The sequence below is a fragment of the Cervus canadensis genome, chromosome 18, assembly GCF_019320065.1.
Source record: "Cervus canadensis isolate Bull #8, Minnesota chromosome 18, ASM1932006v1, whole genome shotgun sequence".
Classification (NCBI taxonomy): domain Eukaryota; kingdom Metazoa; phylum Chordata; class Mammalia; order Artiodactyla; family Cervidae; genus Cervus; species Cervus canadensis.
The window spans coordinates 16,866,315-16,894,242 of NC_057403.1; the positions used below are offsets into that span (position 1 = coordinate 16,866,315).

Below are 27,928 nucleotides of genomic sequence, written 5' to 3' on the forward strand. Positions count from 1 at the left end.
GTCCCAGTGCACCAGCTTTGAGTGCCCTGTTTCATGCATCGTACTTGGACTTGTCATCTATTCACATATGGTAATATACATGTTTTCAATGCTATTCTCTCAAATCATCCCACCCTCGCTTTCTCTCATAGAGTCCAAAAGTCTGTTCTTTACATCTGTGTCTCTTTTGCTGTCTCGCATATAGGGTCATCGTTATCATCTTTCTAAATTCCATATATATTCGTTAATATACTACATTGGTGTTTTTCTTTCTGACTTACTTCACTCTGTATAATAGGCTCCAGTTTCATCCACCTCATTAGAACTGACTCAAATGCATTCTTTTTAACAGCTGAATAATGTTCCATTGTGTATATGTACCACAACTTTCTTAACCATTCATCTGCCGATGGACATCTAGGTTGCTTCCATGTCCTAGCTATCGTAAACAGTGCATGCAGGATCTTTTAACTGTGGCATATGAACTCTTAGATACTTTTGACATGTGAGATGTTGTTTCCTGACCAGGCTTCCTGCATTGGAAGCTGAAGTCTTAGCCACTGGACCACCAGGGAAATCCCTACCTAGGATATTATTATCTAATGTTATGGATATTGGGTCAATATATATCCTTGAAATACTATACAGGGGAGCAACAAGTGTAGAATACCAAAGGTCTCTCTCCAAAATTATCATCTTTCTTGACCACATTTACCAATATTAGTCTCATTTACATCTTTTCTACTTTTATCAAGTATAGTTACTTTTATTTCTATTTTATTAATTTATTCTTTTATCTTCGTGCTATGTTCCCTCTACTGTCCTAAGCAAAATTAAGCAAAATACATAAGTTAATTAAATATTTTTTTGCAGTTTAAAATTATTCCTTCAAATGTATCAAATCAGGCAGGCTGAGCATTTTACTCAAATTCTCTATATTTTGTTTATTTTGGGAACTCAGTGACATTTTTCAGATAGATATCTGTTAAACTGCTTCTTATGTCTTTCTATTTCCTAAAGCCTTTTACTATAAAAAGGAAATTGTCAGTTCAAAATCCTACAAGGTTAAGAGACTTCCCTGGTGGTCTAGTGGTTAAGACTCTGTGCTTCCAATGCAGGGGCCACAGGTTTGATCCCCAGTTGGGGAACTAAGATACCACATGCTGCACGATGTAGCAAAAAAAAAAAAAAAATCCTACAAGTTTAAGCCATTAACGTGAATAAATGAAGCTTATTTCATGGAGACTACAATGAATTAGAGGATGCCTTGCCAGTCAATAGAGGTGACAGTACCTAGTTCCATTTACCATTGTTCATGGGAAAACACTGGCCATGACTATAGCATTTTCTAATTTTTTAAGAGAAACCAAAAAAATCTAGGTTGTTCAGAAGTTGGCATTTAATCTAAAATTTATAAACCACAGAATGGGAAAAAGAAGAGACATATTGGTTCCATAACTGCCCATTTTCTGCCACTGTGTAGCCTATGTTTAGACAAACATCATTCATAAATACATATCCACATTGCTGTTCTTCAATTGCTAAGTTGTGTGAGACACTGCAATGCCATGGACTACAGCACGCCAGGCTCCCCTGTCCTTCACTATCTCCCAGAATTTGCTGAAACTCCTGTCCATTGAGTCAATGATGCCATCCAATCATCTTACCCTCTGCTGCCCCCTTCTCCTTTTGCCTTCAACTTTTCCCAGCATCAGGGTCTTTTCCGGTGAGTCAGCTCTTCACATCAGGTGACCAAAGTATTGGAGCTTCAGCTTCAGCATCAACCCTTCTAATGACTATTTAGGGTTGATTTCCTTTAGGATTGGCTGGTTTGATCTCCTTGCAGTCCAAGGGACTCTCAAGAGTCTTCTCCAACACCACAGTCTGAAAGCATTAATTATTTGGTGCTCAGCCTTCTTTATGATCCAACTCTCACAACTGTTCATGACTACTGGAAAAACCACATACCCTATATAAAATGCTAGCAAATAATTTACACTTGGAAAATAGCTAGTTTATTCTTTCAAGATAGTTTTAATCAATATATGTATACCCAAAAATCTGAAGTAGGATTTTACAAATATGAATCAAGGTAAAATTTGCCACATGAAGGAAAAATAATACTCATCTTCTCTTTCCCTCTAGACCATCTGGCTTTGAATAAAATAAGCTGCTGGATGTTGACATTATGGCTCCTGGTGAGTTGGTATTGGGGATTCTCTTTCTCTTCCAGACTGGAGTTGGCTCTTAGGGAATTTTTCACTCCTTTATTTTTATATGTTGACTTTGTTCACAAAACACAGTCAGAGGCCCACAAATGTAATTCTCAGTCAATTGACCTTAGCCAACTCCCTGGTCCTTTTCTCTAGGGGAATCCCTCAGACACTGGATGCTTTTGGTTTGAAACATTTCCTGGGAGAAACTGAATGTAAGGTTAGCTTTTATACTCACAGAGTGGCCCGGGGGGTTTCCATCTGTACCACCTGCCTCTTGAGTGGCTTCCAGGCTATCACGATTAGCCCTAGTAATTCCAGGTGGGCAAAACTCAAACTCGAAGCTCCAAAATTTGTCCAACCCGCCTGTTCCCTCTGCTGGATTGTTCATCTCCTGACAAATGTTGTTGTGCCAATGAAACTGACTCAGCAGGTAATTACTGCAAATGTAACAGAAAAGCATTTTGGATTGTGTTCTGCAAAAATGCTTGATTCATTTTTGACCTCAGTCTATGCATTCCTGTATCCTTTCCTTGATATGGTGTGTTTGGTAGCCATGGGTTGGGCCAGCGGTTCCATAGTGCTCTTCCTGCAAAGACATAAGCGGAGAGTCCGGTATATTTACCACAATAGGCTCTCTCCCAGAGCATCCCAGGAGGCTTCTGCCATTCGCACTGTCCTGCTTCTGGTGAGCTCATTTGTTTCCTTTTATTCTCTCTCCTCCATCTTATCAGTTTATATGACTTGCTTTGTCAAACCCAACTTGCAGTTAGTGAATGTCAGTGCATTCCTGGCTGCTTGTTTTCCAGCCCTCAGCCCCTTTGTGCTCGTCAGCTGTGATACTCAAATCTTCAGAGCCTACCTTGTTATTTGTGGTAAAACAAAAATCTCCACATAGTCCTTTTACAAATAGCTACCATTCATTCAACACTTTTTAAGCACTCAATATTCGGTGACTGAGTTCAACTGTAGACTCATCTAAAATGTATTATTTTTCAACATGATTTGTGGTTTAGTTTAATTTTCTATATGCCTTTGTTATTTTCTCTTTGCATATTGTCTTTCAAGTCAGCAAATATGTTTTCCTCTACCCAAGAAAAAAGGGACCACTTATATTGACACTTGGCAGGGAGCTATTAATAATTCCAGTGGGAGACCTACTTGATACTATTCTTGCCCAACTATGTATAATTTGATTTAGCTTTTTAAGGTCCCATCCTTAAAATGGATCAGCCAAGGACCAGCAGGCACTTGAAGAAATATTCTATCTTGAAACAAAGACAAAGACAAACAGATAGGGGAAAATAATGTGGAAGAAAAAGGATATTAAAGAAGTAAGCTAAAATTTTACAATTTGTAAACAATATTGTTAGTGAGATATGAAACTCTGTTGCATGCATAAGGCAAGGGTAGTATGCTATCAAAAGAATGATGGAAGACAAAAAAGACTATTGGGACTTAGAAACATGACAGAAGAGGTGAAGTATTCAGTACAGTGGTTGGAAATTAAAATGGAGGAATCTTTAGGAAATTTGACGAAGGGATAAGAACATTAGAAACCTTAGAAAAGAAACAGAAATGATATATGCACCCCTATGTTCATCTTAATATTATGGAAACAACCTACGTGCCCATTAATGGATGAATGGATAAAGATGTGGGAGATTCACAGATACACAAGAATATTATTGAGCCACAAAAGGTGAAATCCTGCCCTTTGAAACAGCATGGATGGACCTTGAGGGAATTATGCCAAGTGAAATAAATCAGGCAGAGAAAGAAAAATAACATATGGCTTCATGCATATTGTGGGATATAAGAAAAAGAATCGAAAAACAAAATAAATGAACAAGCCAAATAAAACTAAACGTGTAGACATAGAGAACAGAGTGGTGGTTGCCAGAAGGGAAGGAGTAGGTTGGTGGGTGGGAGAAGGTGAAGTGGTTAAAAGGGGTGTCTGGCTTGAGCACAGTGACTCCATTTTGTCAGCTCATTCTCAGACCCACAGTCCTACCCTTTTCCCCTTCTGAGTGACTGAACTTTAGCCTCTTCACAAGGAGTGCACCCAAGCCAGATAAGTTCTCTATCAGTTTTTACCCTTGCCTTCATCTGATAGGCAAATAGACGACTACTTTGCTTGCGCAGATGGTCATTGGTCATGAGACCCACCAGAGAGAGGAAAACTCCCCCACTCCTGTCAGTGTGGGTGTCCTTACTTGGTAGTCAAATTCTATTTTTAGCTTTGACCCCTTTAAATTACCCCGCACCCTTTTTGATGACGTGGAGTGCAGCTGTGAATGCTTCTGGATCATCCATCCACTTTCCTGCCTGTAGGTAAGTTAACCACAATAAACTTTAAAATTGCACTATGTAGTGGCCTACTTAATATTCCAGTCTCAAAGTTTCTTCTCAGTTCAGAGACTATTACTCAATATCTTCACTTCCCCACAGGTGGTCAACTGTAGAGTCATGGATGGAAGCTAAATTTTTGGTGGTAAGGAGGCCTAAGTGCATACAGAAATAGAAATATAATGTTGTACACATGAAACATAATGTTATAAACCAATGTTACCTGGATTTAAAAAAAAGAAAGAAAAAAATAATGGCCCCAAACTTCCCAAATCCAGGAAAATAAATGACATCAAGATTCAAGAAGCCATATAGACTCAAAATAGGATGAATCCAAAGTGAGATCATGGTAACCTGAAAGAATATGCATATAGAAGATATACAAAAGAAAATAAGAAAGAAAGCAGACCACATCACTACACACACACACACACATACACACACACACACAAATCAATGAAACAGAAAGGAAGACAGCAAGAAGGGAAAAGTGACAAAAAAGCTGTAAGACAAACAGAAAACAATTAACAAAATGACAATAGTAAGTCCTTCCCTATTAACTACTACTTTAGATAACAATGAATTAAACCTTCTTATCAAAAGACAGGGTGGTTGAAAGAATAAACAAAAAAGATCCAACTATATTTATCTACAAGAGATTCAATTTAAATTTAGACACACAGAAGCTGAAAGTGAAAGCATGGAAAAAGACATACCATGCAAATTAAAAATGAAAGCATGTGTGTTGTTTAGTTGCTAAGTTGTGTCCAACTCTTTGCAACCTCATGGACTCTAGCCTGCCAGGTTCCTGTGTCCATGAGATTTCCCAGGCAAGAATACTGGAGTGAGTTGCCATCTCCTTCTCCAGGGGATCTTCCTGACCCAGGGATTGAACCCACGTTTCCTGCATTGGCAGGTGGATTCTTCACCGCTGAGCCACCAGGGAAGATCCAAAGCATGGGTGGCAATTTTGTCAAAAATTCAAGTAGAGCATAAAAATATCAAGTGAAAACACCTGGACATCTATTGCCTTGTTATAATAATTCTTAGTAGCTCTCAGTATCTTCTGACACATATTCATGTAAATAAGAAGTGTATGTATGTATTTTACATTAAAAAATTTTTTTAAATTAAATTATTTTTTAATTTTTGGCTGTGCTCGGTCTTTGTTGCTTTGCATGGGCTTTCTCTAGTTGTGGAGAGGAGGGGCTTCTCTCCAGATGTGGTGCACTGGCTTCTCATTGCGGTGGCTTCTCTTGTTGTGGTGCACAGGCTCTAGGGGACGCAGGCTCAGTAGTTGTGGCCCACAGGCTTAGTTGCTCCACAGCATGTGGATTCTTCTTGGACCAAGTATCGAACCCATGTACCCTGCATTGGCAGGCAGATTCTTATCCACTACACCACCAGGGAAGTCCTGTATTTTACATTTTTAACAGGCATAGAATATTGTTAAAAATCTGGCATACATAACTCTTGTTCATACACTCATACATATACAAACACAGTTGCCTTCCATTTCTATATCAAAAAGTTTAAAATTTCACTACATTCTTTATAACTAATGAATATATTCTAAAAGTATTTAATTGTGTAAGTACAACCCAAGAAATAGAATACATGAAGTAACTTTAAATCCTTTTATCAACATATCTCTTCATCTTCCTGTCTTCCTGTAATTTCCACGCTCCTGAATTTATCATGTTTGTTTTTTATTATGTACCACTTATGCACAAACTATCACTTGTTTTGCCTCTTTTTAAAATTTTATGAATGAAATTATATTGTATGTATATAACTCTTTGCTCATCATATTTGTCAAATTCAGTAAATTTCACTCCTGTGTGCTGTCCTGCTGTGTAGGTACTCCACATCTAATTATCCATTCCTCTTCTGATGGGCATGTTTCATTTCTGGATTTATCACTGCAGTGAAATGAAAACAGTGAAAGCAATGTAGTGAAATCAGTGCTGTTGATTTTGATGACAGTGAAAATTTTGACAAAACCAATTAGGGTGAAACAAAAGAGAGACTTTTGGAAGAGAAACAAACCAACCAACAAAAAAGGTCAGAAAAGAAAACTCCCCCTTTTTTTTTTCAGGAATGCTTAGAATTTTATTCTGAAATTATAATAGGAGAGGAATTTTATCTTCTCCCCTAATACTGTACCCATTACCTGTTCATCTATTTTTATCTACCATTTCAGATAAGAAAAAAAAAGTCTGACAGAAGAAACTATAGATATTTTGGTTCAGCATTGCAGCTGGCACAGGTCCTGCCTAAAAAATGAAAACCTGATTTTGTATATTTAGAATATTTTAAAATGCAATGATTATTTTTGGAAATAAAACAAGTAGTTTCTGACTGACTAATTACATCGTCTCAGACAGATTCCATCCCTTATCTGACCCATAAGATAGGACATCTGATTCCCTAATTCTGGGCTCTGCTCTAATCTACCTGACCCTCCCAGTGGGAATTTATTTCTTTAGTCCAGGGTTTTCAAAGTCATTTGCTCAAGTTCCCTTAACATCATAGAAGAGTGGAGGCCTACCTCAGCCATTCCGTGACTGGCTGTTACTTTGATTTCTTTTTTCGTTTTCAAGGTTACGCTGATTTGCATTCTTTCCCATAAAACATCTTTGATTCATTATAAAATATCCAAATCTTTTGGCAGATAAATTTCAAGTCTTTTTCTGCATATTAAATTTGATTCTCCGACAAGATGAAATAACACTATTCTATTTTCGAGGTAAGGAAACTGGATTATTGTCCTGCTAAGTCACGTCATTCACTATCAAAACACACAGTCACGATTTCCCAGGCACATATAGTGGTTGGTAGATAATCAAACTAAAAAACTAACATGCCAAGTTAGATAACATTGTGCTGTTTTTCAATCCCAGCTGGACAGTGTCCCATTTTCACAATCACCATGGTATGCACACAGAAGAAAAACCTATCAGAAAAAACATCTCACAAATACTGTCATATTCAGTTACTGACATTAGTAGAAATACACAAAGACACAGACCTCAAGTCTCTCAGTCCTTCTCACAGGTCCCCATGGTCACAACATCCATTCATGACCATTTATTGTTGCTTCCCAACAGTGGCATAAAATCTCTAATACAAACTGCCTTGAAAGTGAAAGTTGCTCAGTCGTGTCCAACTCTTTGCTACCCCATGGACTATACAGTCCATGGAATTCTCCAGGCAAGAATAGTGGAGTGGGTAGCTGTTCCCTTCTTCAGGGGATCTTCCCAACCCAGGGATTGAGCCCAGGTCTCCCTTATTGCAGGGAGATTCTTCACCAGCTGAGCCACCAGGGAAGCCCAGGAAACAGAGATTCACATTTGCAGAAACTATCCCATCAATATAAACAACTCTAGACAGTGTTCCAGACATTGAATCGCATCCACAAGCTCACCGAAAGCAATACACATTCATCTTTTCAACTGCCAGACCCTGCTCCAGCCTCTCATACCCAGGGAAGGTCGTCATGACCTAGCTCAGGGTCATTTCCACGAATTTTACCACAGATGCCTCAGCTCACTAGGCCTAAACCCCCTAACTGAGAGAATCAATTCCTGGGTAGGTTGACAAGAAGTCCAGTGTCTCCGAGGAGCTGAGAGGGGTCTGGGGCTCTCGAGGAGGAGATAGGGATCTGGAGTTCTCAAGGAGGAGAAAAGGACAAACATTTTGTTCTTTAAGCCCAGAGCTGATGATTGCAAAACAAAAAAACTCATCTTGCTCAAGGATATGTTTTCCCTTAAACTCTGTACCAATGATAATATAACAATAATGTATCTTGCTTGTGGACATATTTCTCCTTCTTGAGGATGTTCTGACTAATCCTGTCATCTTAAAATGTATATTATATCTCTTCATTTCCAAGGCAAACTATTTAATATCACAGTAATCCACGTCTATGCCCCAACCAGTAATGCTGAAGAAGCTGAAGTTGAACGGTTCTATGAAGACTTACAAGACCTTCTAGAACTAACACACAAAAAAGATGTCCTTTTTGTTATATGGGAATGGAATGCAAAAGGAGGAAGTCAAGAAATACCTAGAGTAACAGGCAAATTTGGTCTTGAAGTACAGAATGAAGCAGGGCAAAGGCTAATAGAGTTTTGCCAAGAGAACACACTGGTCATAGCAAACACCCTCTTCCAACAACACAAGAGAAGACTCTACACATGGATATCACCAGATGGTCAATACTGAAATCAGACTGATTATATTCTTCGCACCCAAAGATGCAGAAGTTCTATACAGTCAGCAAAAACAAGACCAGGTGCTGACTATGGCTCAGATCATGAACTCCTTGTTGCCAAATTCATACTTAAATTGAAGAAAGTAGGGAAAACCACAAGACCATTCAGGTATGACCTAAATCAAATCCCTTATGATTATACAGTGGAAGTGACAAATAGATTCAAGGGATTCGATCTGATAGACAGAGTGCCTGGAGAACTATGGATGGAGGTTTGTGGCATTGTACAGGAGGCAGAGATCAAGACCATCCCCAAGAAAAAGAAATGCAAACAGGCAAAATGATTGTCTGAGCAGGCCTTACAAATAGCTGTGAAAAGAAGAGAAGCGAAAGGCAAAGGAGAAAAGGAAAGATATACCCATTTGAATTCAGAGTTCCAAAGAATAGCAAGGAGTGATAAGAAAGCCTTCCTCAGCGATCAATGCAAAGAAATAGAGGAAAACAACAGAATGGGAAAGACTAGAGATCTCTTCAAGAAAATTAGAGATACCAAGGGAATATATTATGCAAAGATGGGCACAACAAAGGACAGAAATGGTGTGGACCTAACAGAGGCAGAAGATGTTAAGAAGAGGTGGCAAGAATACACAGAAGAACTATACAGAAAAGATCTTCATGACCCAGATAATCACGATGGTGTGATCACTCACCTAGAGCTAGACATCCTGGAATGCAAAGTCAAGTGGGCCTTAGGAGGGCTAGTGGAGGTGATGAAACTCCAGTTGAGCTATTTCAAATCCTAAAAGATGATGCTGTGAAAGCGCTGCACTTAATATGCCAGCAAATTTGGAAAACTCAGCAGTGGTCACAGGACTGGAAAAGGTCAGTTTTCATTCCAATCCCAAAGAAAGGCAATGCCAAAGAATGCTCAAACTACCACTTGAGTGCACTCATCCCACACACAAGTAAAGTAATGCTCAAAATTCTCCAAGCCAGGCTTCAACAGTACGTGAACCATGAATTTTCAGATGCTCAAGCTGGTTTTAGAAAAGGCAGAGGAACCAGAGATCAAATTGCCAACATCCGTTGGATCATCAAAAAAGCAAGAGAGTTCCAGAAAAATATCTATTTCTGCTTTATTGACTATGCTAAAGCCTTTGACTGTGTGGATCACAATAAACTGTGGAAAATTCTGAAAGAGATGGGAATACCAGACCACTTGACCTGCCTCTTCAGAGATCTGTATGCAGGTCAGGAAGCAACAGTTAGAACTGGACATGGAACAACAGACTGGTTCCACATTGGGAAAGGAGTGTGTCAAGGCTGTATATTGTCACCCTGCTTGTTTAATTTATATGCAGAGTACATCATGAAAAATTCTGGGCTGGATGAAGCACAGGCTGGAATCAAGATTGTCGGGAGAAATATCAATAACCTCAGATATGCAGATGACACCACCCTTATGGCAGAAAGTGAAGAACCAAAGAGCCTCTTGGTGAAAGTGAAATAGGAGAGTGAAAAAGTTGGCTTAAAGCTCAACATTCAGAAAACTAAGATCATGGCATCCGGTCCCATCACTTGATGGCAAATAGCTGGGGAAACTGTGGAAACAGTGACAGACTTTATTTTGGGGGGCTCCAAAATCATTGCAGATGGTGACTGCAGCCATGAAATTAAAAGATGCTTGCTCCTTGGAAGGAAAGTTATGACCAACCTAGATAGCATATTAAAAAGCAGAGACATTACTTTGCCAACAAAGGTCCGTTTAGTCAAGGCTATGGTTTTTCCAGTAGTCATGTATGGATGTGAGAGTTGGACTCTAAAGAAAACTGAGTGCCAAAGAATTGATGCTTTTGAACTGTGGTGTTGGAGAAGACTCTTGAGAGTCCCTTGGACTGCAAGGAGATCCAACCAGTCTATCCTAAAGGAAGTCAGTCCTGAATATTCATTGGAAGGACTGATGCTGAAGCTGAAACTCCAACACTTTGGCTACCTGACGCAAAGAACTGACTCATTTGGAAAGACCCCGATGCTGGAAAAGATTGAAGGCAGGAGGAGAAGGGGATGACAGAGGATGAGATGGTTGGGTGGCATCACCAACTCAACAGACACGAGTTCTAGTAAACTCTGGGCGTCAGTGATGGACAGGGAGGCCTGGCATGCTGCAGTCCATGGGGTCACAAAGAGTCGGACACAGCTGAGCCACTGAACTGAACTGAACTAATCCTGTCATCTTAAAATGTAAATTGTGGGAGTGGGTCTAATAAGACCTTTACAACCTTGAGACATTCTTTTGATTTATGGTAATAACCAATTTAAAAAGTATATAACTCCCTAGCGAGGGGGGCACTCTCCATCCCCCTTCTGATGTCTATGTCAGAAGCTTTCTCTGTCCTTTTTCATACTTTATTAAAACTCCACTACACAAAAGCTCTTGAGTGATCAAGCCTGGTCCCTGGTCCTGAAACTAAATCTTTTTTCGGAGATCACAAATCCGACATCGTTCAAGGTAAGCTACCATAACCCCCATCTCCACCTGCCCTGGACTTGAGAATGCCTTCCTCGACCTTCGCTGACAACTTCTTCACTTTCCCTCAGCCACGCCAAAGACAACGAGGCCACTAGGTTCGGCCAATACTCGGAACTACTCTCTCCGGCAAAGACCAGAAATTCAGATTGGCTTTAGAAAAGGCGCCTGTGACAGGCGGAGCCAAGTTGCATGCTGGGATGAAGGTCCAGGGTCCCATCTTCCGGAGGGGCTGGCCCCGGACTACATTTCCCAGAAGTCTTTCGGCACAAATCCTCTCCGGGCGGGGCGAGTTTGCCGAGAGCGCTTCGAAGTGCTGGGCTAGAGCCTCAGAGGATTTTCCGACTCTTATTTCCCATGAACTTCTGGGCCTAAACTAATCTCAGTCTGTGGGTCCCTTTCCGGTGTCTCCGAGATTTTTGGACTCTGTGCGGTGAGTTGGACGCGTTGGAGGAAGTGGTCAGCTCCCGGTGAGGGTGGGAGGGCTCAGCGGACTTCTCTAGCGCCCTGTCAGAAACGGCAGTGAGGGAGGGAGGCGCTCGAGGTGAGAAGGCCCGGCGGCTGACAGGTTGGGTGGTGTCCGGAGCCTCAAGTCTGTGTGTGAGCGAGAGTCTGAGAAAAATGGTGTGTGACAGACGGCGTGACAGAGCCAGAGTGTGTCTCCCTAACAGTGTGCGAGATTGGGACTGTGTGACAAAGTGACGAGGTGCGTGGCCTTGTTAGTACGTGTGGTTTGCTTTGGCGGGACGCTCTGGGTTCCCTCTAGACTCTCTTAGTCGCTGCCTGAGTTAAGTGACCCCAAGAAAAGAAGTCCTGTGTTAAGCCCTAGAATGTGTGTTTCCGGCCAGAAGACACAGGTCGAGTCTTGAGATGAGGATTTTACAGTTTTACATCTGGAAGCGTCCTCATCACAGTCTCCTGGGAAGACGTGTAGGATTCCTCTTTGCGGGGCCAACTTTATGTGTCAGCACCATTGCAGCCAGACCTCTGTCCCAAGAATTGCTCTCAGCTGAGTTGCAGCTTCCCCTTTAATGCCGTTTGTTTGTGTGTGGACGACGGCAGATGTAACCCCAGAGAGTGTTTTGTTTGTTTTTAGTTAGGTCTATCTGTGTTCCAAGGAATTCTGGTGTCTCACGATTTCTTCTCATCCCTTCCCGCCGCCCCTACCGACCCCCTCTCTCCCACCTCCTCCCCCACCCCCGGTGCTGCTCGGTTTCTGAGACGACCCTGAGGAGTAGGAAAGAATTGTTGCATATTTAGAAATCAAGGTTCAGGTGAATTTGTCTTTCTTTTTTTTATTCATAGTTCTCTTTGTTTCTTATTTCTCTGTCTGCGTCTCTTTTTTAAGTCTTTATTGAATTTGTTACAACGTTGCTCCTGTTATATGTTTTGGTTTTTCTGCCGGAGGGATCGAGCTGCACTCCCTGGATTGGAAGGCGAAGTCCTAATCACTGGACTGCCAGGGAAGTCTCACCTTTGTTTTTAAATCGTGAGAATTTCTGTTCTCCTTGACTTTAGATATCTCCATTAGTAGTGTCTCTGAAACAGTGTCAGACTTTATTTTGGGGGGCTCCAAAATCACTGCAGATGGTGATTGCAGCCATGAAATTAAAGACGCTTACTCCTTGGAAGGAAAGTTATGACCAACCCAGATAGCATATTAAAAAGCAGAGACATTACTTTGCCAACAAAGGTCCATCTAGTCAAGGCTATGGTTTTTCCAGTGGTCATGTATGGATGTGAGAGTTGGACGGTGAAGAAAGCTGAGCGCCGAAAAATTGATGCTTTTGAACTGTGGTGTTGGAGAAGACTCTTGAGAGTCCCTTGGACTGCATGGAGATCCAGCCAGTCCATCCTAGAGGAGATCAGTCCTGGGTGTTCATTGGTAGGACTGATGATGAAGCTGAAACTCTAATACTTTGGCCACCTCATGCGAAGAGTTGACTCATTGGAAAAGACCCTGATGCTTGGAGGGATTGGGGGCAGGAGGAGAAGGGGATGAGAGAGGATGAGATGGCTGGATGGCATCACCGACTTGATGGACATGAGTTTGAGTAAACTCCGGGAGTTTGTGATGGACAGGGAGACCTGGCGTGCTGCGATTCATGGAGTTGCAAAGAGTCAGACACAACTGAGTGACTGAACTGAACTGAAGTGTCTCTCCTGGACCTTCTGGTGAATGACCCACTATGCTGATGCAGCTCTCTCCCCAGAGACCCCCTATTGTCCTTCTCCTCAGTCAGTAGCCATCTGTTCACATGGCAAATTGTTCAAATCCTCAGATGCATTGGGAGACATTTTTCAAGAATTATATCCAAATGTTTTAAATTGACCAGTGAAGAATGAGAGTGGTGTAGCCACACTTGTTAAGTATCTACTCTGTAGGAAATATTGTTGTGTTTATGTGCGTAGATTTCCTTGCTCTGACTTTGAAGGAAAAAAAATAATTTGTGTTTATTCACAGGAGAATCTTGACAGTGAAAGTGTCTCACTGTATAGCGAGCTACAGCTACAAAATGTTGAGGAGCTGGTAGATGTCATTTGTTTCAGACCCACTGATTTTCAGTGTTGGGCCTGTTGGTTCAGTTTTCTTCATGACTGAATTCCTTATCACTCAATTTTTTACATTTGGAAATATCTTTATTTTTCTGATTGGGCTTCCCTAGTAGCTCAGCTGGTAAAGAATCCACTTGCAATTCAGGAGACCCCAGTTTGACTCCTGGGTCAGGAAACTTCCTGGAGAAGGGATAGGCTACTCACTCCAGTATTCTTGGGCTTCCCTGGTGGCTCAGATGGGAAAGAATCTGCCTGCAATGTGGGAGACCTGGGTTGGGAAGATCCCCTGGAGAAGGGAACAGATACCCACTCCAGTATTCGTGACTGGAGAATTCCATGGACAGAGGAGCCTGGCAGACTATAGTCCATGGGGTCGCAAAGAATTGGACACAGCTGATCAACTTTCACTTTTATTTTTCTGATTACAGAGTTAACGCAGGTTTGTTGCAAAACATTCACCAATCCAGGAAATGTATAGAGAAGGAAGTTAAAATTATATCCCGTAGAGTTAATCATTCTTATTATTTTGATGTCTTTTTATTCAGTTGTTTAAGTCAGGACAGGCTCACTTCAGCATACCTGGACTAAAGCTTCTTTTTCCTTCTGCAGCTCTGTCTTTTCTGGACTCTGTGCTTCACCAATAGAGGAACCCTATGGAGCACTAATTAGTTCCTGGGATTCTAGAACCATGACTGACGTAAGTTGGTCTTTCTCCTTGACATGTTGTGATGTTTAGGTCATGTGGATCTTTTCCTGAATTACCCTAAAGCTTTCTACTTAACAGTACCCGCTCCTTGAACCTCCTTCTCAGTTTTTCCTGTTCCAGTAAACCGTGATGCCAAATAGCCCAGCATCTGCCCTCTGTGCCATTTCCAGTCAGCGCCATTGTATTCATCAACCACATGACTCAACATCTCCTGTGGCTCAGTCTTCCATCAAAAGCAGTGAAGGGATGGAGTCCTCTAAGGGAAATATTGGAGCATCTATCGAAGAATAACACAAAGAAATATACTGAACAATCAGCTCGCTTTTATTTATATACTAGGAGAGCCAACAGTAGGTTGAGTTCATCATCTTTCAAAGGCACGAAGAGGATTCATACAAGAGGAGGAAAGAGGAGAGAATGAAAGACTTCAGACTTTTAGAAAGCAACAGTTTTCCTTTTGCAAGCCAAGATGCTGATTAATTCATGTTCTATCTAGGAAAAAAAAAAGGATAACGTTCCCCCAATAGTTTTCCTTTTTCAGGCTAATATGCAGCTATCAAAGAAGTGGGTCAGGGTACTCTGCCCTTAGCCAGCTGAATGGTCACCCATGGGAAGAGTTTCAATTGTGTATTCTCTGGTAGAGCTTTGGTGTTTAACTGGCACAGATCCATATAAGACTGTCTTAGTTCTTGCCTTTTGTTATTACTTCCATATTTGTTCAGCCAGGGCTGCCCTGTTTCTCTTATTAGGGTTTCTCATTCCCATGACAAGTCTGTGGTGTGATGAGTTAGTGATGAGGGTTCCTTTGGATCACACAGGAAAACTTGGGAACTTCTACACAGACCTGAGTTTTCCAGAAAGATAAGATAGAATTTGGGATTTCTTAGTTTCAGCTTCAGTTTGTATGAGATCACATGTTTTGCAAACTTGCAGGATTAGAGTGGGAAGTGAGTGGTTCTTTCCAGGGATTCCCTTCTCAATAAACACCAGTGTCAAGTCCATTTTGTTACTGACCAGGTTGTGACATCTGTGTCATGTCTGATCTTCTATCCGTATCTTCCAACTTGAGAACAAGGAATTGTTAAGCAATGGATGGTTGATGGTACCACATAAGAAGAGGATCCAGATTCTTAAATACTAGATGATAACAGACTCCTGGAATTAAGAAAATCTTTAAAAGTTTTGTTCACCCTAGATGTACAATAGTTATTAATCTTATATGATAGTTATATGATGAACTGAATTGCATCTAATAATGTTTTATGTATTCAATTCATCACAATAAGAAAAAAATGCTAACCACAGGGAACTGTACTCAATATTTTATAATTACCTATAAGGGAAAAGAATCTGAAATCCCTGTGCTATATACCTGAAACTAGCACAATATTATAAATCAACTATACTTCAGTAAAATATTAATATGTTATAAGAAGAAAAAGGAAAATGCCTATGATCTAACAGAATGATTCACTTGAGGTTTAATGGTAATCCTTCATTTAATGGAAATCATTTTTCTAAAATAATAGATTTTATAGTACATTTGGGGGAAAAAAGGTGGTTTTTTTTCATGTTTTTTTAAAGGAACGAGATGGTGTAGCAATTCCTATATATAAATTTATGAAGGCACATAGCAGGTTGTATGTATGTATACACACCCATAAGCACCCCTGTCGCTTCCCCCAACACACTTTTTATTTAATAGAGGAGAAACTGGGATTATTTTATGCATATCAGACAGATCTGGACAGCTGAGTTATCTCACAGTATACAGGAAGTTCTTTCTGCGATAACAGGCTTCTCCTCGAACATGTAGACACTCTGTTTTAATCATACTAATTTCTTTACTTTTTCCTACCCATCTGTTTCACAGGCTTTCAGCTGACTTGGTTGCTATATTTTTCTCTTCTTATAGGTTATCCTTCATACTCCTCTTTCAATTTCTTTAATTTCACAAGTAATGAGTGGGTTTTTGGTTTTAGGGCTTGGTGACATTCAGGGATGTGGCCATTGACTTCTCTCAGGAGGAGTGGGAATTCCTGGACCCTGCTCAGAGGGACTTGTATGTGGATGTGATGTTGGAGAACTACAGCAACTTGGTCTCACTGGGTAAGGTCATATGCCTGAAATAATTTAGACTCTTCTATCTGCAACATCAGCTTTCTCCACTGGGAACTATGGGGCTGTTTTTGAAGAAACCAGGTGAATTTCTCCCTTCATGTTCTCAAAATAATGTTTTGGTATTCATTGGCTTAGAAATGGGTTCATTGAGCACCTTGATCAGCCCATCCCTCAGGGAGCTTCAACCCTCCTCTGGCCTTTTCTGCAGTGGCCTCTCTTCAGTGACCAAGGAGCTGGATTTGTATTATGGGGCATATGTTTATTTCATAACTACTGTCAGAGAAACCAGATTTCATACTGTGTTTAACGTCAGCATTTCTACAGGTGATCTCTGTCCTTGCTAGTCATAGTGTGGTTCTTTTATGTGAGGGACCATAGAAAGGCCAGAACAGAGTTTGTGAAAGAGGGAGTACCCAGAAGTGAGGGAGGGAGACAGACAGAGCCCAGGTGATAGGCTGTGGTGTTGGTTTCGGGGAATAATGTGGATTGTTCTCTCAGTGATTAGAAGCCATGATTTGGTTTACGTGGGGTTTTAACTTTTTTATTTTTAAGTGTTACACAAACACCTATCATCAGCTTCTTCCAGGGTTGGTTAGAAATTGCAGCTTGTCAGGTCCTACTCTAGCATCTGTATTTACTCATAGTCCCCTAGTGATTTTTTATTCACCTTCAAGAATTGCTCCCCTTTGTTATATTCTGACCCACATATAGGAAGTAAAGCTAGAAACAAAATCCTGATACACTGTGGCTTTCAGAAGAACCTCTCTACTTTAATAGAGTGGTGGATTGAATGAACAGAAATTCATTGCATACTAAGTGAACATGTTCCTTTACTTCCAACATATTTGAAGTTGAAAATTACAATCTGAACTTTGCACTTTACAAAGTTAAATCCTACACTGAGTTAAATCCTAGAAATGTCTCACAAAACTTGTTTTCACCTTAGCAAAATAATAACAGTAACAATAATAACATTAATAGTTAACATTATGCTTACTAAAAACCAGGCCCTGTACTAAGCAGAGCAAATACATGAACGTTTTTAACTTTTACAACATCCCCATGAGGTAGGTACTATTTTTTTTTTTTTTTTTGAGGTAGGTACTATTTTTAACCCTTTTTATGATGAGATTACCGAGGCACATACAGTTTAAATGACCTCCCAAGGTCACACAGCTTGTGGGGATACAGTGGCAACAGTTGAACCTAAGAAGTCTGGCTCTACAATCTGTGTTTTAAAACCACTGTTACGTGTTCTGTTTGCTCAAAAGAGGTAGAACCTGAATGAGCCTAAAACAAGGATCATTTATCTACTTTATATGATCTCATGTTCTTCATTCCCACTGTTTCTCTCTTCTCTGGAGTTTTTATCAATATTATTTTTACCTTTATTGCAAATTTAACCAAATGTTTTGCACTTATAATTAAAAAAAAAAAACAAAAAAACAAATCTCTCAAACCATTTGAGATTTCTTTTCCTGCAAGCAGACACTCCATTTCTAAGCCAGATATAGCAGCATTATTGGAGCAAGGAGAAGAGCCCTGGATAATTGTTGGGGATGTGAGGAGGTGCAAGAAGTTAGATCCCAGGAAGGCAAAGGCAGGAGGGAGCCATCAGCCTGGGGAACAACCTCACAGGTTACACAAGAAGAGAAAGGGAACAGCTGGGATGGTGTTTGGAAGGTCCTTATGAAAGACCAAGGCCTGTGGAGTGAAGGCCTGACACCTGGGAGAAGATAGAGATCTCAGTTTGAGCTACCAGGGGAACTTCATCTTGATCTCATTTCTGAGACTCTTTGTTTCTCCTATTTCCTTCCATTTCAGTGAGGAATTCTTTTTTGTTTCCATTGGAACTATTTTACTTATATGTTGGATATAGGTATTTTACAGCTGTTTTGCATTTGTGTATGTGAATGAATATACATACTCGTTCATCAATTCAGCACATATTTGGAGTTACTACTCCTAGCCAGGCTGCATACTGGGCACTATTAATACCATCAGGAACAAGATTGATAACTTGCTCATTCTTGTGTACTTTGTGTCATTGGGGAAGAACATAAATAAGTAAATAAATAGATAAATAGTATCATGTAATGAAACATGTTCATGAGAGGCAGGCAGCATAAGAGAACAGAAAATGATGGGAACTGATACAGCTAATTCAGATAAGGGGGTCAGGGAAAGCTTTTGTGAATAGAAATGTGACATCTAGGATCAGGTTATATGAATACCTGGGGGAGGAACATTTCAGTCACAATGAACTGAAGGGCAAAGGCCCTGAAGGTGGTAAGGAACTTTATTGGAAGAAATCTAAGAAGGGTAGAGTTAGTAAAGGAGTGTGTACTAAGAAATTGGGTCCCAGAGATAAGCACGGGTTAGATTAATATACAGTTGTGTTGTTGTTTTCTTAGGAATATGGATTGTTTAGTTTCAGTCTGAAACAACTCATTCATCTTTTCTTGATTTACATTCCTTATTTCTTGAATAAAAATTTACAATATTATGTTTCAAGTATATAACAAAGTGATTCAGTTATACATATATGTGTGTGTGTATATATATATATATTTCAGATTGTATTCCATTATAGGTTATTATAAGATATTGACTATAGTTCCCTGTGCTATACAGTAAGTGCTTGTTGCTTTTCTATTCTGTGTATAGTAGTTTTGTTAATCCCATACTCTTAATTTCTTCCTCCCCTGACTTTCCCCTTTGGTAACCATAAGTTTCTTTTCTATGTCTCTGAGTCTGTTTCCATTTTGTATATAGATTCATTTGTATTATTTCTTAGATTCCACATATAAGTGATGTCATATAATATTTGTCTTCCTCTGTTTGACTTACTTCACTTAGTATGATGTTCTCTAGAGCCATCCATGTTGCTGCAAATGGCTGAGTAATATTCACTGTGTGTATATATATCATATCCTCTTAAACCAGTTGTCTGTTGATGGGCATTTGGGTTGTTTCCATGTCTTGGCTATTATAAATAATGCTGCTATGAACATGGGGTGCGTGTATCTTTTTGAATTACAGTTTTTGTCTTTTCAAGATATATGCCCAGGAATGGGATTACTGGATAATAATAATTGCTCTATTTTTAGTATTTTTAAGGAACTTCTGTTTTTGTTCTCCATAGTGACTGTACCATTTTACATTCCCACCAACAGTGTATGAGGGTTCCCTTTTCTCCATAGTCTCTCCAGCATTTATTACTTACAGACTTTTATGATGGCCATTCTGACTGGTATGAAGGGGTGCCTCAGTGCAGTTTTGTTGTGCATTTCTGTAGTAATTAGTGATGTAGAGCATTTTTTCATGTGCTTGTTGGCTATCTGTATGTGTTCTTTGGAGAAATGTCTATCTAAGTCTTGTGCCCATTTTTTTATTGGGTTGTTTATCTTTATTGATACTGAGTTGTATGAGCTGTTAGTGTATTTTGGAAATTAACCCCTTTAATGAGGCTTTTATGAGGAGGAACTTTGAGGCTATTAAATATTGTATTCCTCTTCAAACTTTCAGTTTATTCATATGTTGGATTTCTAGTCAGCAGGTTGTAATTTGTTCTTCCCATTATTTATTTTGAAGCTCAAAATATATGAGCTGTTCCCAGATGTGATCCATGGGAACCCTCTAAATAGTAGCTTCTGTGTCCTTTGGCATGTCTCCATCACACTTAGAGCACCTCCTTATTTTCTGACATAACTCCAGCCCTAAAGTCAGCCTTTTCTTCAAGGTGCCTTGGTTCCTTTTAGTTGAGTATGGTATTTAGAAGCCAGAATCTGAGTGCTAGATTTGCTCATTGCTGCTGGGGAATGGCTTTCCCTAGGGCCTCTCAGTGAACAGAGTAGGGAGAGAATATGTTTATATGCACGCATGCATATATGTACACACTTTTACATCTATACTATGAGTTCACACAGATGTCTCCAGTTCCTTTTCAACACTACAGGTTTCATTTCAGCTTATGCACCTTCCATATTTCTAATTCCCTTTTCTGACAATGAAAAACCTGGGTTCCATTATTCTTAATGTATTTATAGTTGACCCTTGAACAACATGGGTTTGAACCATGCCAGTCCACTTATATGCAGATTTTTTTCAAGAAATATACATTGACTCTCCGTTTCCACAGGTTCTACAACCATGGAAAAGGAGGGCCAACTGTGGGACTTTGCATCCTTGGGTACCTGAGGTGGGTTCTGGAACCAATCCCCCAAGATGCCAAGGGATGATTGTACTTATTTGATCAAACTTTCTGTGACTAAGCAGTCTTCTGTCATCACTACCACCACCACCTTGATCGTGTGATTGCCTTTCTATCCCACTTGGGCTGTGACAACCCATGCAAGTCACTAAGCACATGAACACTTGTCCTAACCTTGCTTGCATTCTGACTCCTGACATGAGACAACTCTTTTACATTGTGACCATCCTTATGCTGGCTGACCTTCAGATCCTGCTCTGGGCCTCATTTTATTAAATCCTGATCCTTGAGGATGCGTTTTGAAAATATTCTGTGTGATGAGATGGAAAGTCTTCATTAAGCTCTTCTGCTGTATACTGAAGTGTAGTGGTTACCTTGCAGGAAACTGCCTGTGTCGTTGTTTGAATTATGAGTTAAACTAGCTGCTTTTTTCATGGAACACCCTTTTTTTTCTTTCCTTGAAAGAATGACTTACAGGCAGACTATGGTTGAAGGCTTGAGTAGTTGGAAACATTTTCTTCTAAATGAGCATGTCACTTTAAGAACAACTAAGATTATTTATTGCCAATGATAAAATTTAAACTTTCAAGTAAAAATTAGAATTGTGTGAAGCTTATATCCATTATTTTGAGCTTTCAATTCAGTTCAGTTGCTCAGTTGTGTCCAACTCTTTGTGACCCCATGAATCGCAGCATGCCAGGCCTCCCTGTCCATCACAAACTCCCGGAGTCTACCCAAACCCATGTCCATCGAGTCAGTGATGCCATCCAGCCATCTCATCATCTGTCATCCCCTTCTCCACCTGCCCCTAATCCTTCCCAGCATTAGGGTCTTTTCCAGTGAGTCAACTCTTCGCATGAGGTGGCCAAAGTATTGGAGTTTCAGCTTCAGCATCAGTCCTTCCAATGAACACCCAGGACTGATCTCCTTTAGGATGGACTGGTTGGATCTCCATGCAGTCCAAGGGACTCTCAAGAGTCTTCTCCAACACCACAGTTCAAAAGCATCAATTCTTCAGCGTTTAGTTTTCTTCACAACTCTCACATCCATACATGACTACTGGAAAAACCATAGCCTTGACTAGATGGACCTTTGTTGGCAAAGTAATGTCTCTGCTTTTAAATATGCTATCCAGGTTGGTCATAACTTTCCTTCCAAGGAGTAAGCGTCTTTTAATTTCATGGCTGCAATCACCATCTGCAGTGATTTTGGAGCCCAAAATAATAAAGTCTGACACTGTTTCCACTGTTTCCCCGTCTATTTCGCATGAAGTGATGGGACCAGATGCCATGATCTTAGTTTTCTGAATGTTGAGCTTTAAGCCAACTTTTTCACTCTCCTCTTTCACTTTCATCAAGAGGCTTTTTAGTTCTTCTCCACTTTCTGCCATAAGGGTGGTGTCGTCAGCATATCTGAGGTTATTGATATTTCTCCCTGCAATCTTGATTCCAGCTTGTGCTTCTTCCAGCCCAGCGTTTCTCATGATGTACTCTGCATATAAGTTAAATAAGTAGGGTGACAATATACAGCCTTGACATACTCCTTACCTATTTGGGACCAGTCTGTTGTTCCATGTCCAGTGCTAATAGTTGCTTCCTCACCTGCATACAGGTTTTTCAAGAGACAGGTCAGATGGTCTGGTATTCCCACCTCTTTAAGAATTTTCCACAGTTTATTGTGATCCACACAGTCAAAGGCTTTGGCATAGTCAATAAAGCAGAAATAGATGTTTTTCTGGAACTCTCTTGCTTTTTCTGTGATCCAACGGATCTCTGGTTTCAACAGATCCAATTTGATCTCTGGTTCCTCTGCCTTTTCTAAAATCAGCTTGAACATCTGGAAGTTCACGGTTCATGTATTGCTGAAGCCTGGCTTGGAGAATTTTGAGCATTACTTTACTAGCGTGTGAGATGAGTGCAGTTGTGCGGTAGTTGGAGCATTCTTTAGCCTTGCCTTTCTTTGGGAATTTTGAGCTTTACAGCTTCCCAATAAATATTTTTCTGATGAGGTAGCTATATTTTTAACTTATGTTTTTTTTCGATATTATGTAATGAAATATGTCAGCATTTCAAATATCTGCAGAATTCAGTGAGCCAGTATTTTTCAAATGACCAGTGCATGATATTACAGAATTATGCATGGATAAAAGAAAATCATCCAAAGTGCAATGGATTCTGTAACATAGTATGAAAAGTTCATGGGTATGGTTGCATACTCCACCTTGGAACTAACCTTTTAAGAAACCATCACTTCTCATGTTTTACTGTATCAAAGAATAGCATCCACTATTACCTAAACAAGCTCATAGAATATTCTGCTATTTTATAATTATATATCTGTTAGAGGCTGGATTTTCTTCATATGCTGTTTTCTTCAGTGCGATTTCTTCAACCAAAATAGCATTGCCACAATTTGAATGCAAAAGAATCCTGTTGTCTTCTGTTAAGCCAGATATTAAAGAGACTTACAAAATATTTTAAGAAGGTATTCATTAATTTTTTGTTTTGGAATTTTTATCCCAAATATTACTTTTCACAAAATGTGTTATTTAACATTAATGATTTATCATTTTTAAATAAATTAATAACTTTAAATTTCTCAGTTTTAATTTCTAATATGGTTAATTTCAAAAGATATAACCTACATAAACAAAAGCTCTTTTGGGTCCTTAATGCTTTTTTTTAAAAAAACATCTAAAAAGAAGTTAAACTTCTGTTCATTTACTATCACTGTTGAGCCTTAAACAAAACATTCAAATACCAAGTAATTATAATTCAAGTTCAATTCAAATTTGTTGAACTACTTATTGAGGCTAAGTTGTACATAAGTGCACTCCTTTTAGTTTACATTTGGTCATCTCAAAGTAATTGTAATATTAGGTTGGTCAGTTTAAATACTGGCTTCCTTTTGGATATACACACAGTCTTTACACCCAAATGTTATTGTATACAAAACAATAAGAAATTATTAAATAAAATAGTCAATGCAGTTTAGGCCTGTGCCCAATTATTCTTGATTAAAATTACTTCCCACAATCATTTCCACAGTATTCATCCACCATTTATTAGCTTACCAAGGTATTAAACAATCACCAATAGGCAAAAACACTAGATTTGTATACTTTGTATTGCAGATATACTTATGCATGTGCAAGCAAGGGATTCACCAATATTGAAGAGTATAAGAGTATACTGAGACCAAAAAGTTTGAGAACCATTGCTTCAGGGTATGGTTCTTACTTTCAATATATGGTTTTTGAGAGGCCTCAAAATAAATGCTTGGGAGTGTTCATTGAGGTCTTTCCATTTGAATTGGGTTGGCTTCCAGTGTGCAACCTCTAGAATCTCCGATTTTAGTCAGCGCCCCAGGCACCTTGTAAATGCATAACATTTGGTTACAGATTCAAGGGAGAACCCCAACATAGGTTCCTGGGGCTCCTTTGCATGACTTCTCCTTTGATAAATCTTGAACCACAAATTCCACTCACTTTAGCAGCCCTGAATTCAGATCGTAATATCCTTGCCCAGTGACTTGATTAGTGGAAAGGCACATTTTAGTTTAAGAGACTGTTTACCAAGGAAGATGATGAGGAACTTGTTAAAATGACCCTTGTGGAATCCTCCAGAAAACTGTCAAATCAGAACATGATGATGACAGAAAACAACAAAATTCTGTAAAGCAATTATCCTTTAATAAAAAATAAATTTTATTGTTTTTTTTAAAATAAACTTTTTTAAAAGGCCAAAAAAAAAAAAAGAAGAACATGATGAGATCACAAGAGTTGAAAAATCACAGCTGAATTTGTTGTTGGACAGGAGAGAGGCTTGTGCTTAGGAATTCACTAAATCTCCTGATTCAGTTCACTTATGAGTATTATTTTCAATTTGTCTTTACTTCTAGTATAAAGGACTTTTTTTTTGGTAAAGGGAATAAAATGTGGTTTTCTTGTTTTCTTTCAGATTTGGAGTCGACATATGAGACAAAAAATACATTTTCAAAAAAGGACATTTTTGAAATAAATTTTTCCCAGTGGAAGATAAAGGAAAGAAATAAAACCATTAAGCTTGAGGCATCCATTTTCAAAAATAACTGGAAGTGTAAGAGCAGATTCAAGGGGCTCCAGGGACACCAAGAGAGATTCTTCAGTCAAGTGATAATCAGCTATGAAAAAATGCCCACTTACAAAAAGCACGAATCTCTTATTGCACATCAAAGAACTCCTAATCGAGAAAAACCCTACATTTGTAAGGAATGTGGGAAGGCTTACAGTCATGGCTCAAAACTTGTTCAACATGAGAGAATTCATATGGCTAAAAAACATTTTGAATGTAAAGAATGTGGGAAGGACTTTTTAAGTGCCTATCAACTCACTGTGCATCAGAGGTTTCATACTGGTGAGAAACCTTATGAATGTAAGGAATGTGGGAAGACCTTTAGTTGGGGATCAAGCCTTGTTAAACATGAGAGAATTCATACTGGTGAGAAACCCTATGAATGTAAAGAATGTGGGAAGGCCTTTAGTCGTGGCTATCACCTTACTCAACATCAGAAAATTCATATTGGTGTGAAATCTTATGAATGTAAAGAATGTGGGAAGGCCTTTTTTTGGGGCTCAAGCCTTGCTAAACATGAGATAATTCATACAGGTGAGAAACCTTATAAATGTAAAGAATGTGGGAAGGCCTTCAGTCGTGGCTATCAACTTACTCAGCATCATAAAATCCATACTGGTAAGAAACCTTATGTATGTAAAATTTGTGGAAGGGCTTTTTGTTGGGGCTATCAACTTACTCGACATCAGATATTTCATACTGGCAAGAAACCCTACGAATGTAAGGAATGTGGGAAGACCTTTAATTGTGGCTCGAGTCTGGTTCAACATGAGAGAATCCATACTGGTGAGAAACCCTATGAATGTAAAGCATGTGGAAAGGCCTTTAGTCGTGGCTATCACCTTACTCAACATCAGAAAATCCATACTGGTGAGAAACCTTTTGAATGTAAGGAATGTGGGAAGGCCTTCAGTTGGGGTTCAAGCCTTGTTAAACACGAGAGAGTTCATTCTGGTGAGAAATCTTATGAATGTAAAGAATGTGGAAAAACCTTTGGTAGTGGCTATCAACTTACTCGACATCAGATATTTCATACTGGTGAGAAACCCTATAAATGTAAGGCATGTGGGAAGGCCTTTAATTGTGGCTCGAGTCTGGTTCAACATGAGAGAATCCATACTGGTGAGAAACCCTATGAATGTAAAGAATGTGGAAAGACCTTTAGTCGTGGCTATCACCTTACTCAACATCAGAAAATCCATACAGGTGAGAAACCTTTTAAGTGTAAGGAATGCGGGAAGGCCTTTAGTTGGGGTTCAAGCCTTGTTAAACATGAGAGAGTTCATACTGGTGAGAAATACTATGAATGTAGAGACTGTGGGAAGGCCTTTGATAGTGACTATCAACTTAGTGTTCATCAGAGATTTCATACTGGTGAGAAACCTCATCAATGTAAGGAATTTGGGAAGACCTTTACTTGTGGTGCAAGCCATGTTCAACATAAAAGAATTAATAATAATGATAAACCCTACAAATATAAAGAGTGTGGGGAAGCCTTTATATGGACAGCCTATTCAAATGGGGCAGTTGATGCTGGTGAAACTATGACTGAAGAAATGTGAAAGAATGTGTTTTTGTGTGTGTATAGACAACTTAATGTGAGAAGTCTTACTCTTGAGAAACCTTTTGAATGTAGGGAATGTGCAAAACCCTAAACTGTGTATGGATAATTGATATCAGAAAATTCATATTAGTGAGAAATATTTTGAAAATGAGGACTAAGAAAAGGCCTTTCGACTTCTGTATGATCTTGAACATCTGTACTGACGTGAAGCCATTTAATTGTAGGAAATATGTAAAGATCTTTATTTTTTTAAGATCTTTAATTCATAGTACAAAGTCTCATAAGTGTTGGAAAAATTATGCTCATCAGAAACTCTTTAAGGCATATGGGAAGATTCTAAATTTAATTTGGTTCTTGTATATCAGAGAATTCATACTGCTGTGAAATTCTGTGAATTTAAGGAGTATGGGAAGACTTGTAATCATGGTAAACATCTTAAAATACATCAGGGAATTCATCCTAATGAGAAGCCATTTGAATTAGAATTGTAGGAAGGCCTTTAGACAACTGCTACTCCAACTATTGTCCAGAGACGTTTTGCCAGTCTATAAAATCATTGCCTGTCAATCATGAGATAAATGCAGAAAGTGAGAGTAAATGTTTGGAAACTTTTATAGAAATTTGATATTGCCATAACATTATCATTATATTTTACAAAAGTATCAGTCAATGAATGATTGGAAATTTAAAATGAAAAGTTTGTCCTTCCCTCTATAAGTTGAGAGACAACATTCATACTTTTTAAAACAGGAGACAAGTCACAAAGTAACTTAATTAGAATAGGAAATTCTTCACTTGTTGAACAATGATTAGAATAGCAGAATACTTAATACTTCATAAGATAAATATGTATACTTCATCAGGCTTTGGTAAATCTGAATAAGGAAAAATCAAGAAAGTTGGCAACATTGTAGAATCATTAATAAGAAAAGAGATAGAGATATAGAGGTTTTTTTTTTTTTAATTTAAGGCAACACAATGTATTTAAACATATTTGGATCAATAAGCAAAGAAAAAGACTGAAAAAAATTGCTCCAAGATCTCTTTTTTAGAAACAATAGTTGGAAATTGTCATCTTCTTAGGTATCAATTTCAAGAGGAAAAAAAATTTTTTTGCTATGTCATCTGGATAACATATATATCTAGTAACAAAACTAAATGGAGATAGCCTCCAAAAAGCAAAAGCTAGATTAATTGAATTTGCCTGCATATGTGTTCAGTCGCTTCAGTCATGTCCAACTCTTTGTGAACTCGTGGACTATAGCCCGACAGGCTCCTCTGTCTATGGATATTCTCCAGGCAAGAATATTGGAATGGGTTGCCATGCCCTCCTCCAGGGGAACTTCCTGACCCAGGTAAATGCAAAATTTTT

General features: G+C 39.1%; 1 protein-coding gene across 5 annotated transcripts in view; it reads left to right on the forward strand.

Moving 5' to 3' along the window:
* The first annotated feature begins 11,560 nt into the window (after positions 1-11,560).
* The window catches only part of ZNF283 (zinc finger protein 283), a 33,146-nt gene continuing 16,778 nt past the window's right edge, over positions 11,561-27,928 (forward strand). Inside the window, exons 1-5 of one of the 5 annotated variants that reach the window (XM_043435282.1) lie at positions 11,561-11,717; positions 13,749-13,814; positions 14,450-14,537; positions 16,529-16,655; positions 24,840-26,317. In XM_043435282.1, the coding sequence (XP_043291217.1) occupies positions 13,801-13,814; positions 14,450-14,537; positions 16,529-16,655; positions 24,840-26,317 (1,707 nt within the window). In that variant the 5' untranslated portion in view covers positions 11,561-11,717; positions 13,749-13,800. Of the gene's footprint in view, positions 11,718-11,756; positions 11,829-13,748; positions 13,815-14,449; positions 14,538-16,528; positions 16,656-24,839; positions 27,885-27,928 lie in introns of those variants that run through there. The other 4 variants (XM_043435275.1, XM_043435277.1, XM_043435278.1 and 1 more) reach the window with 4 other exon arrangements.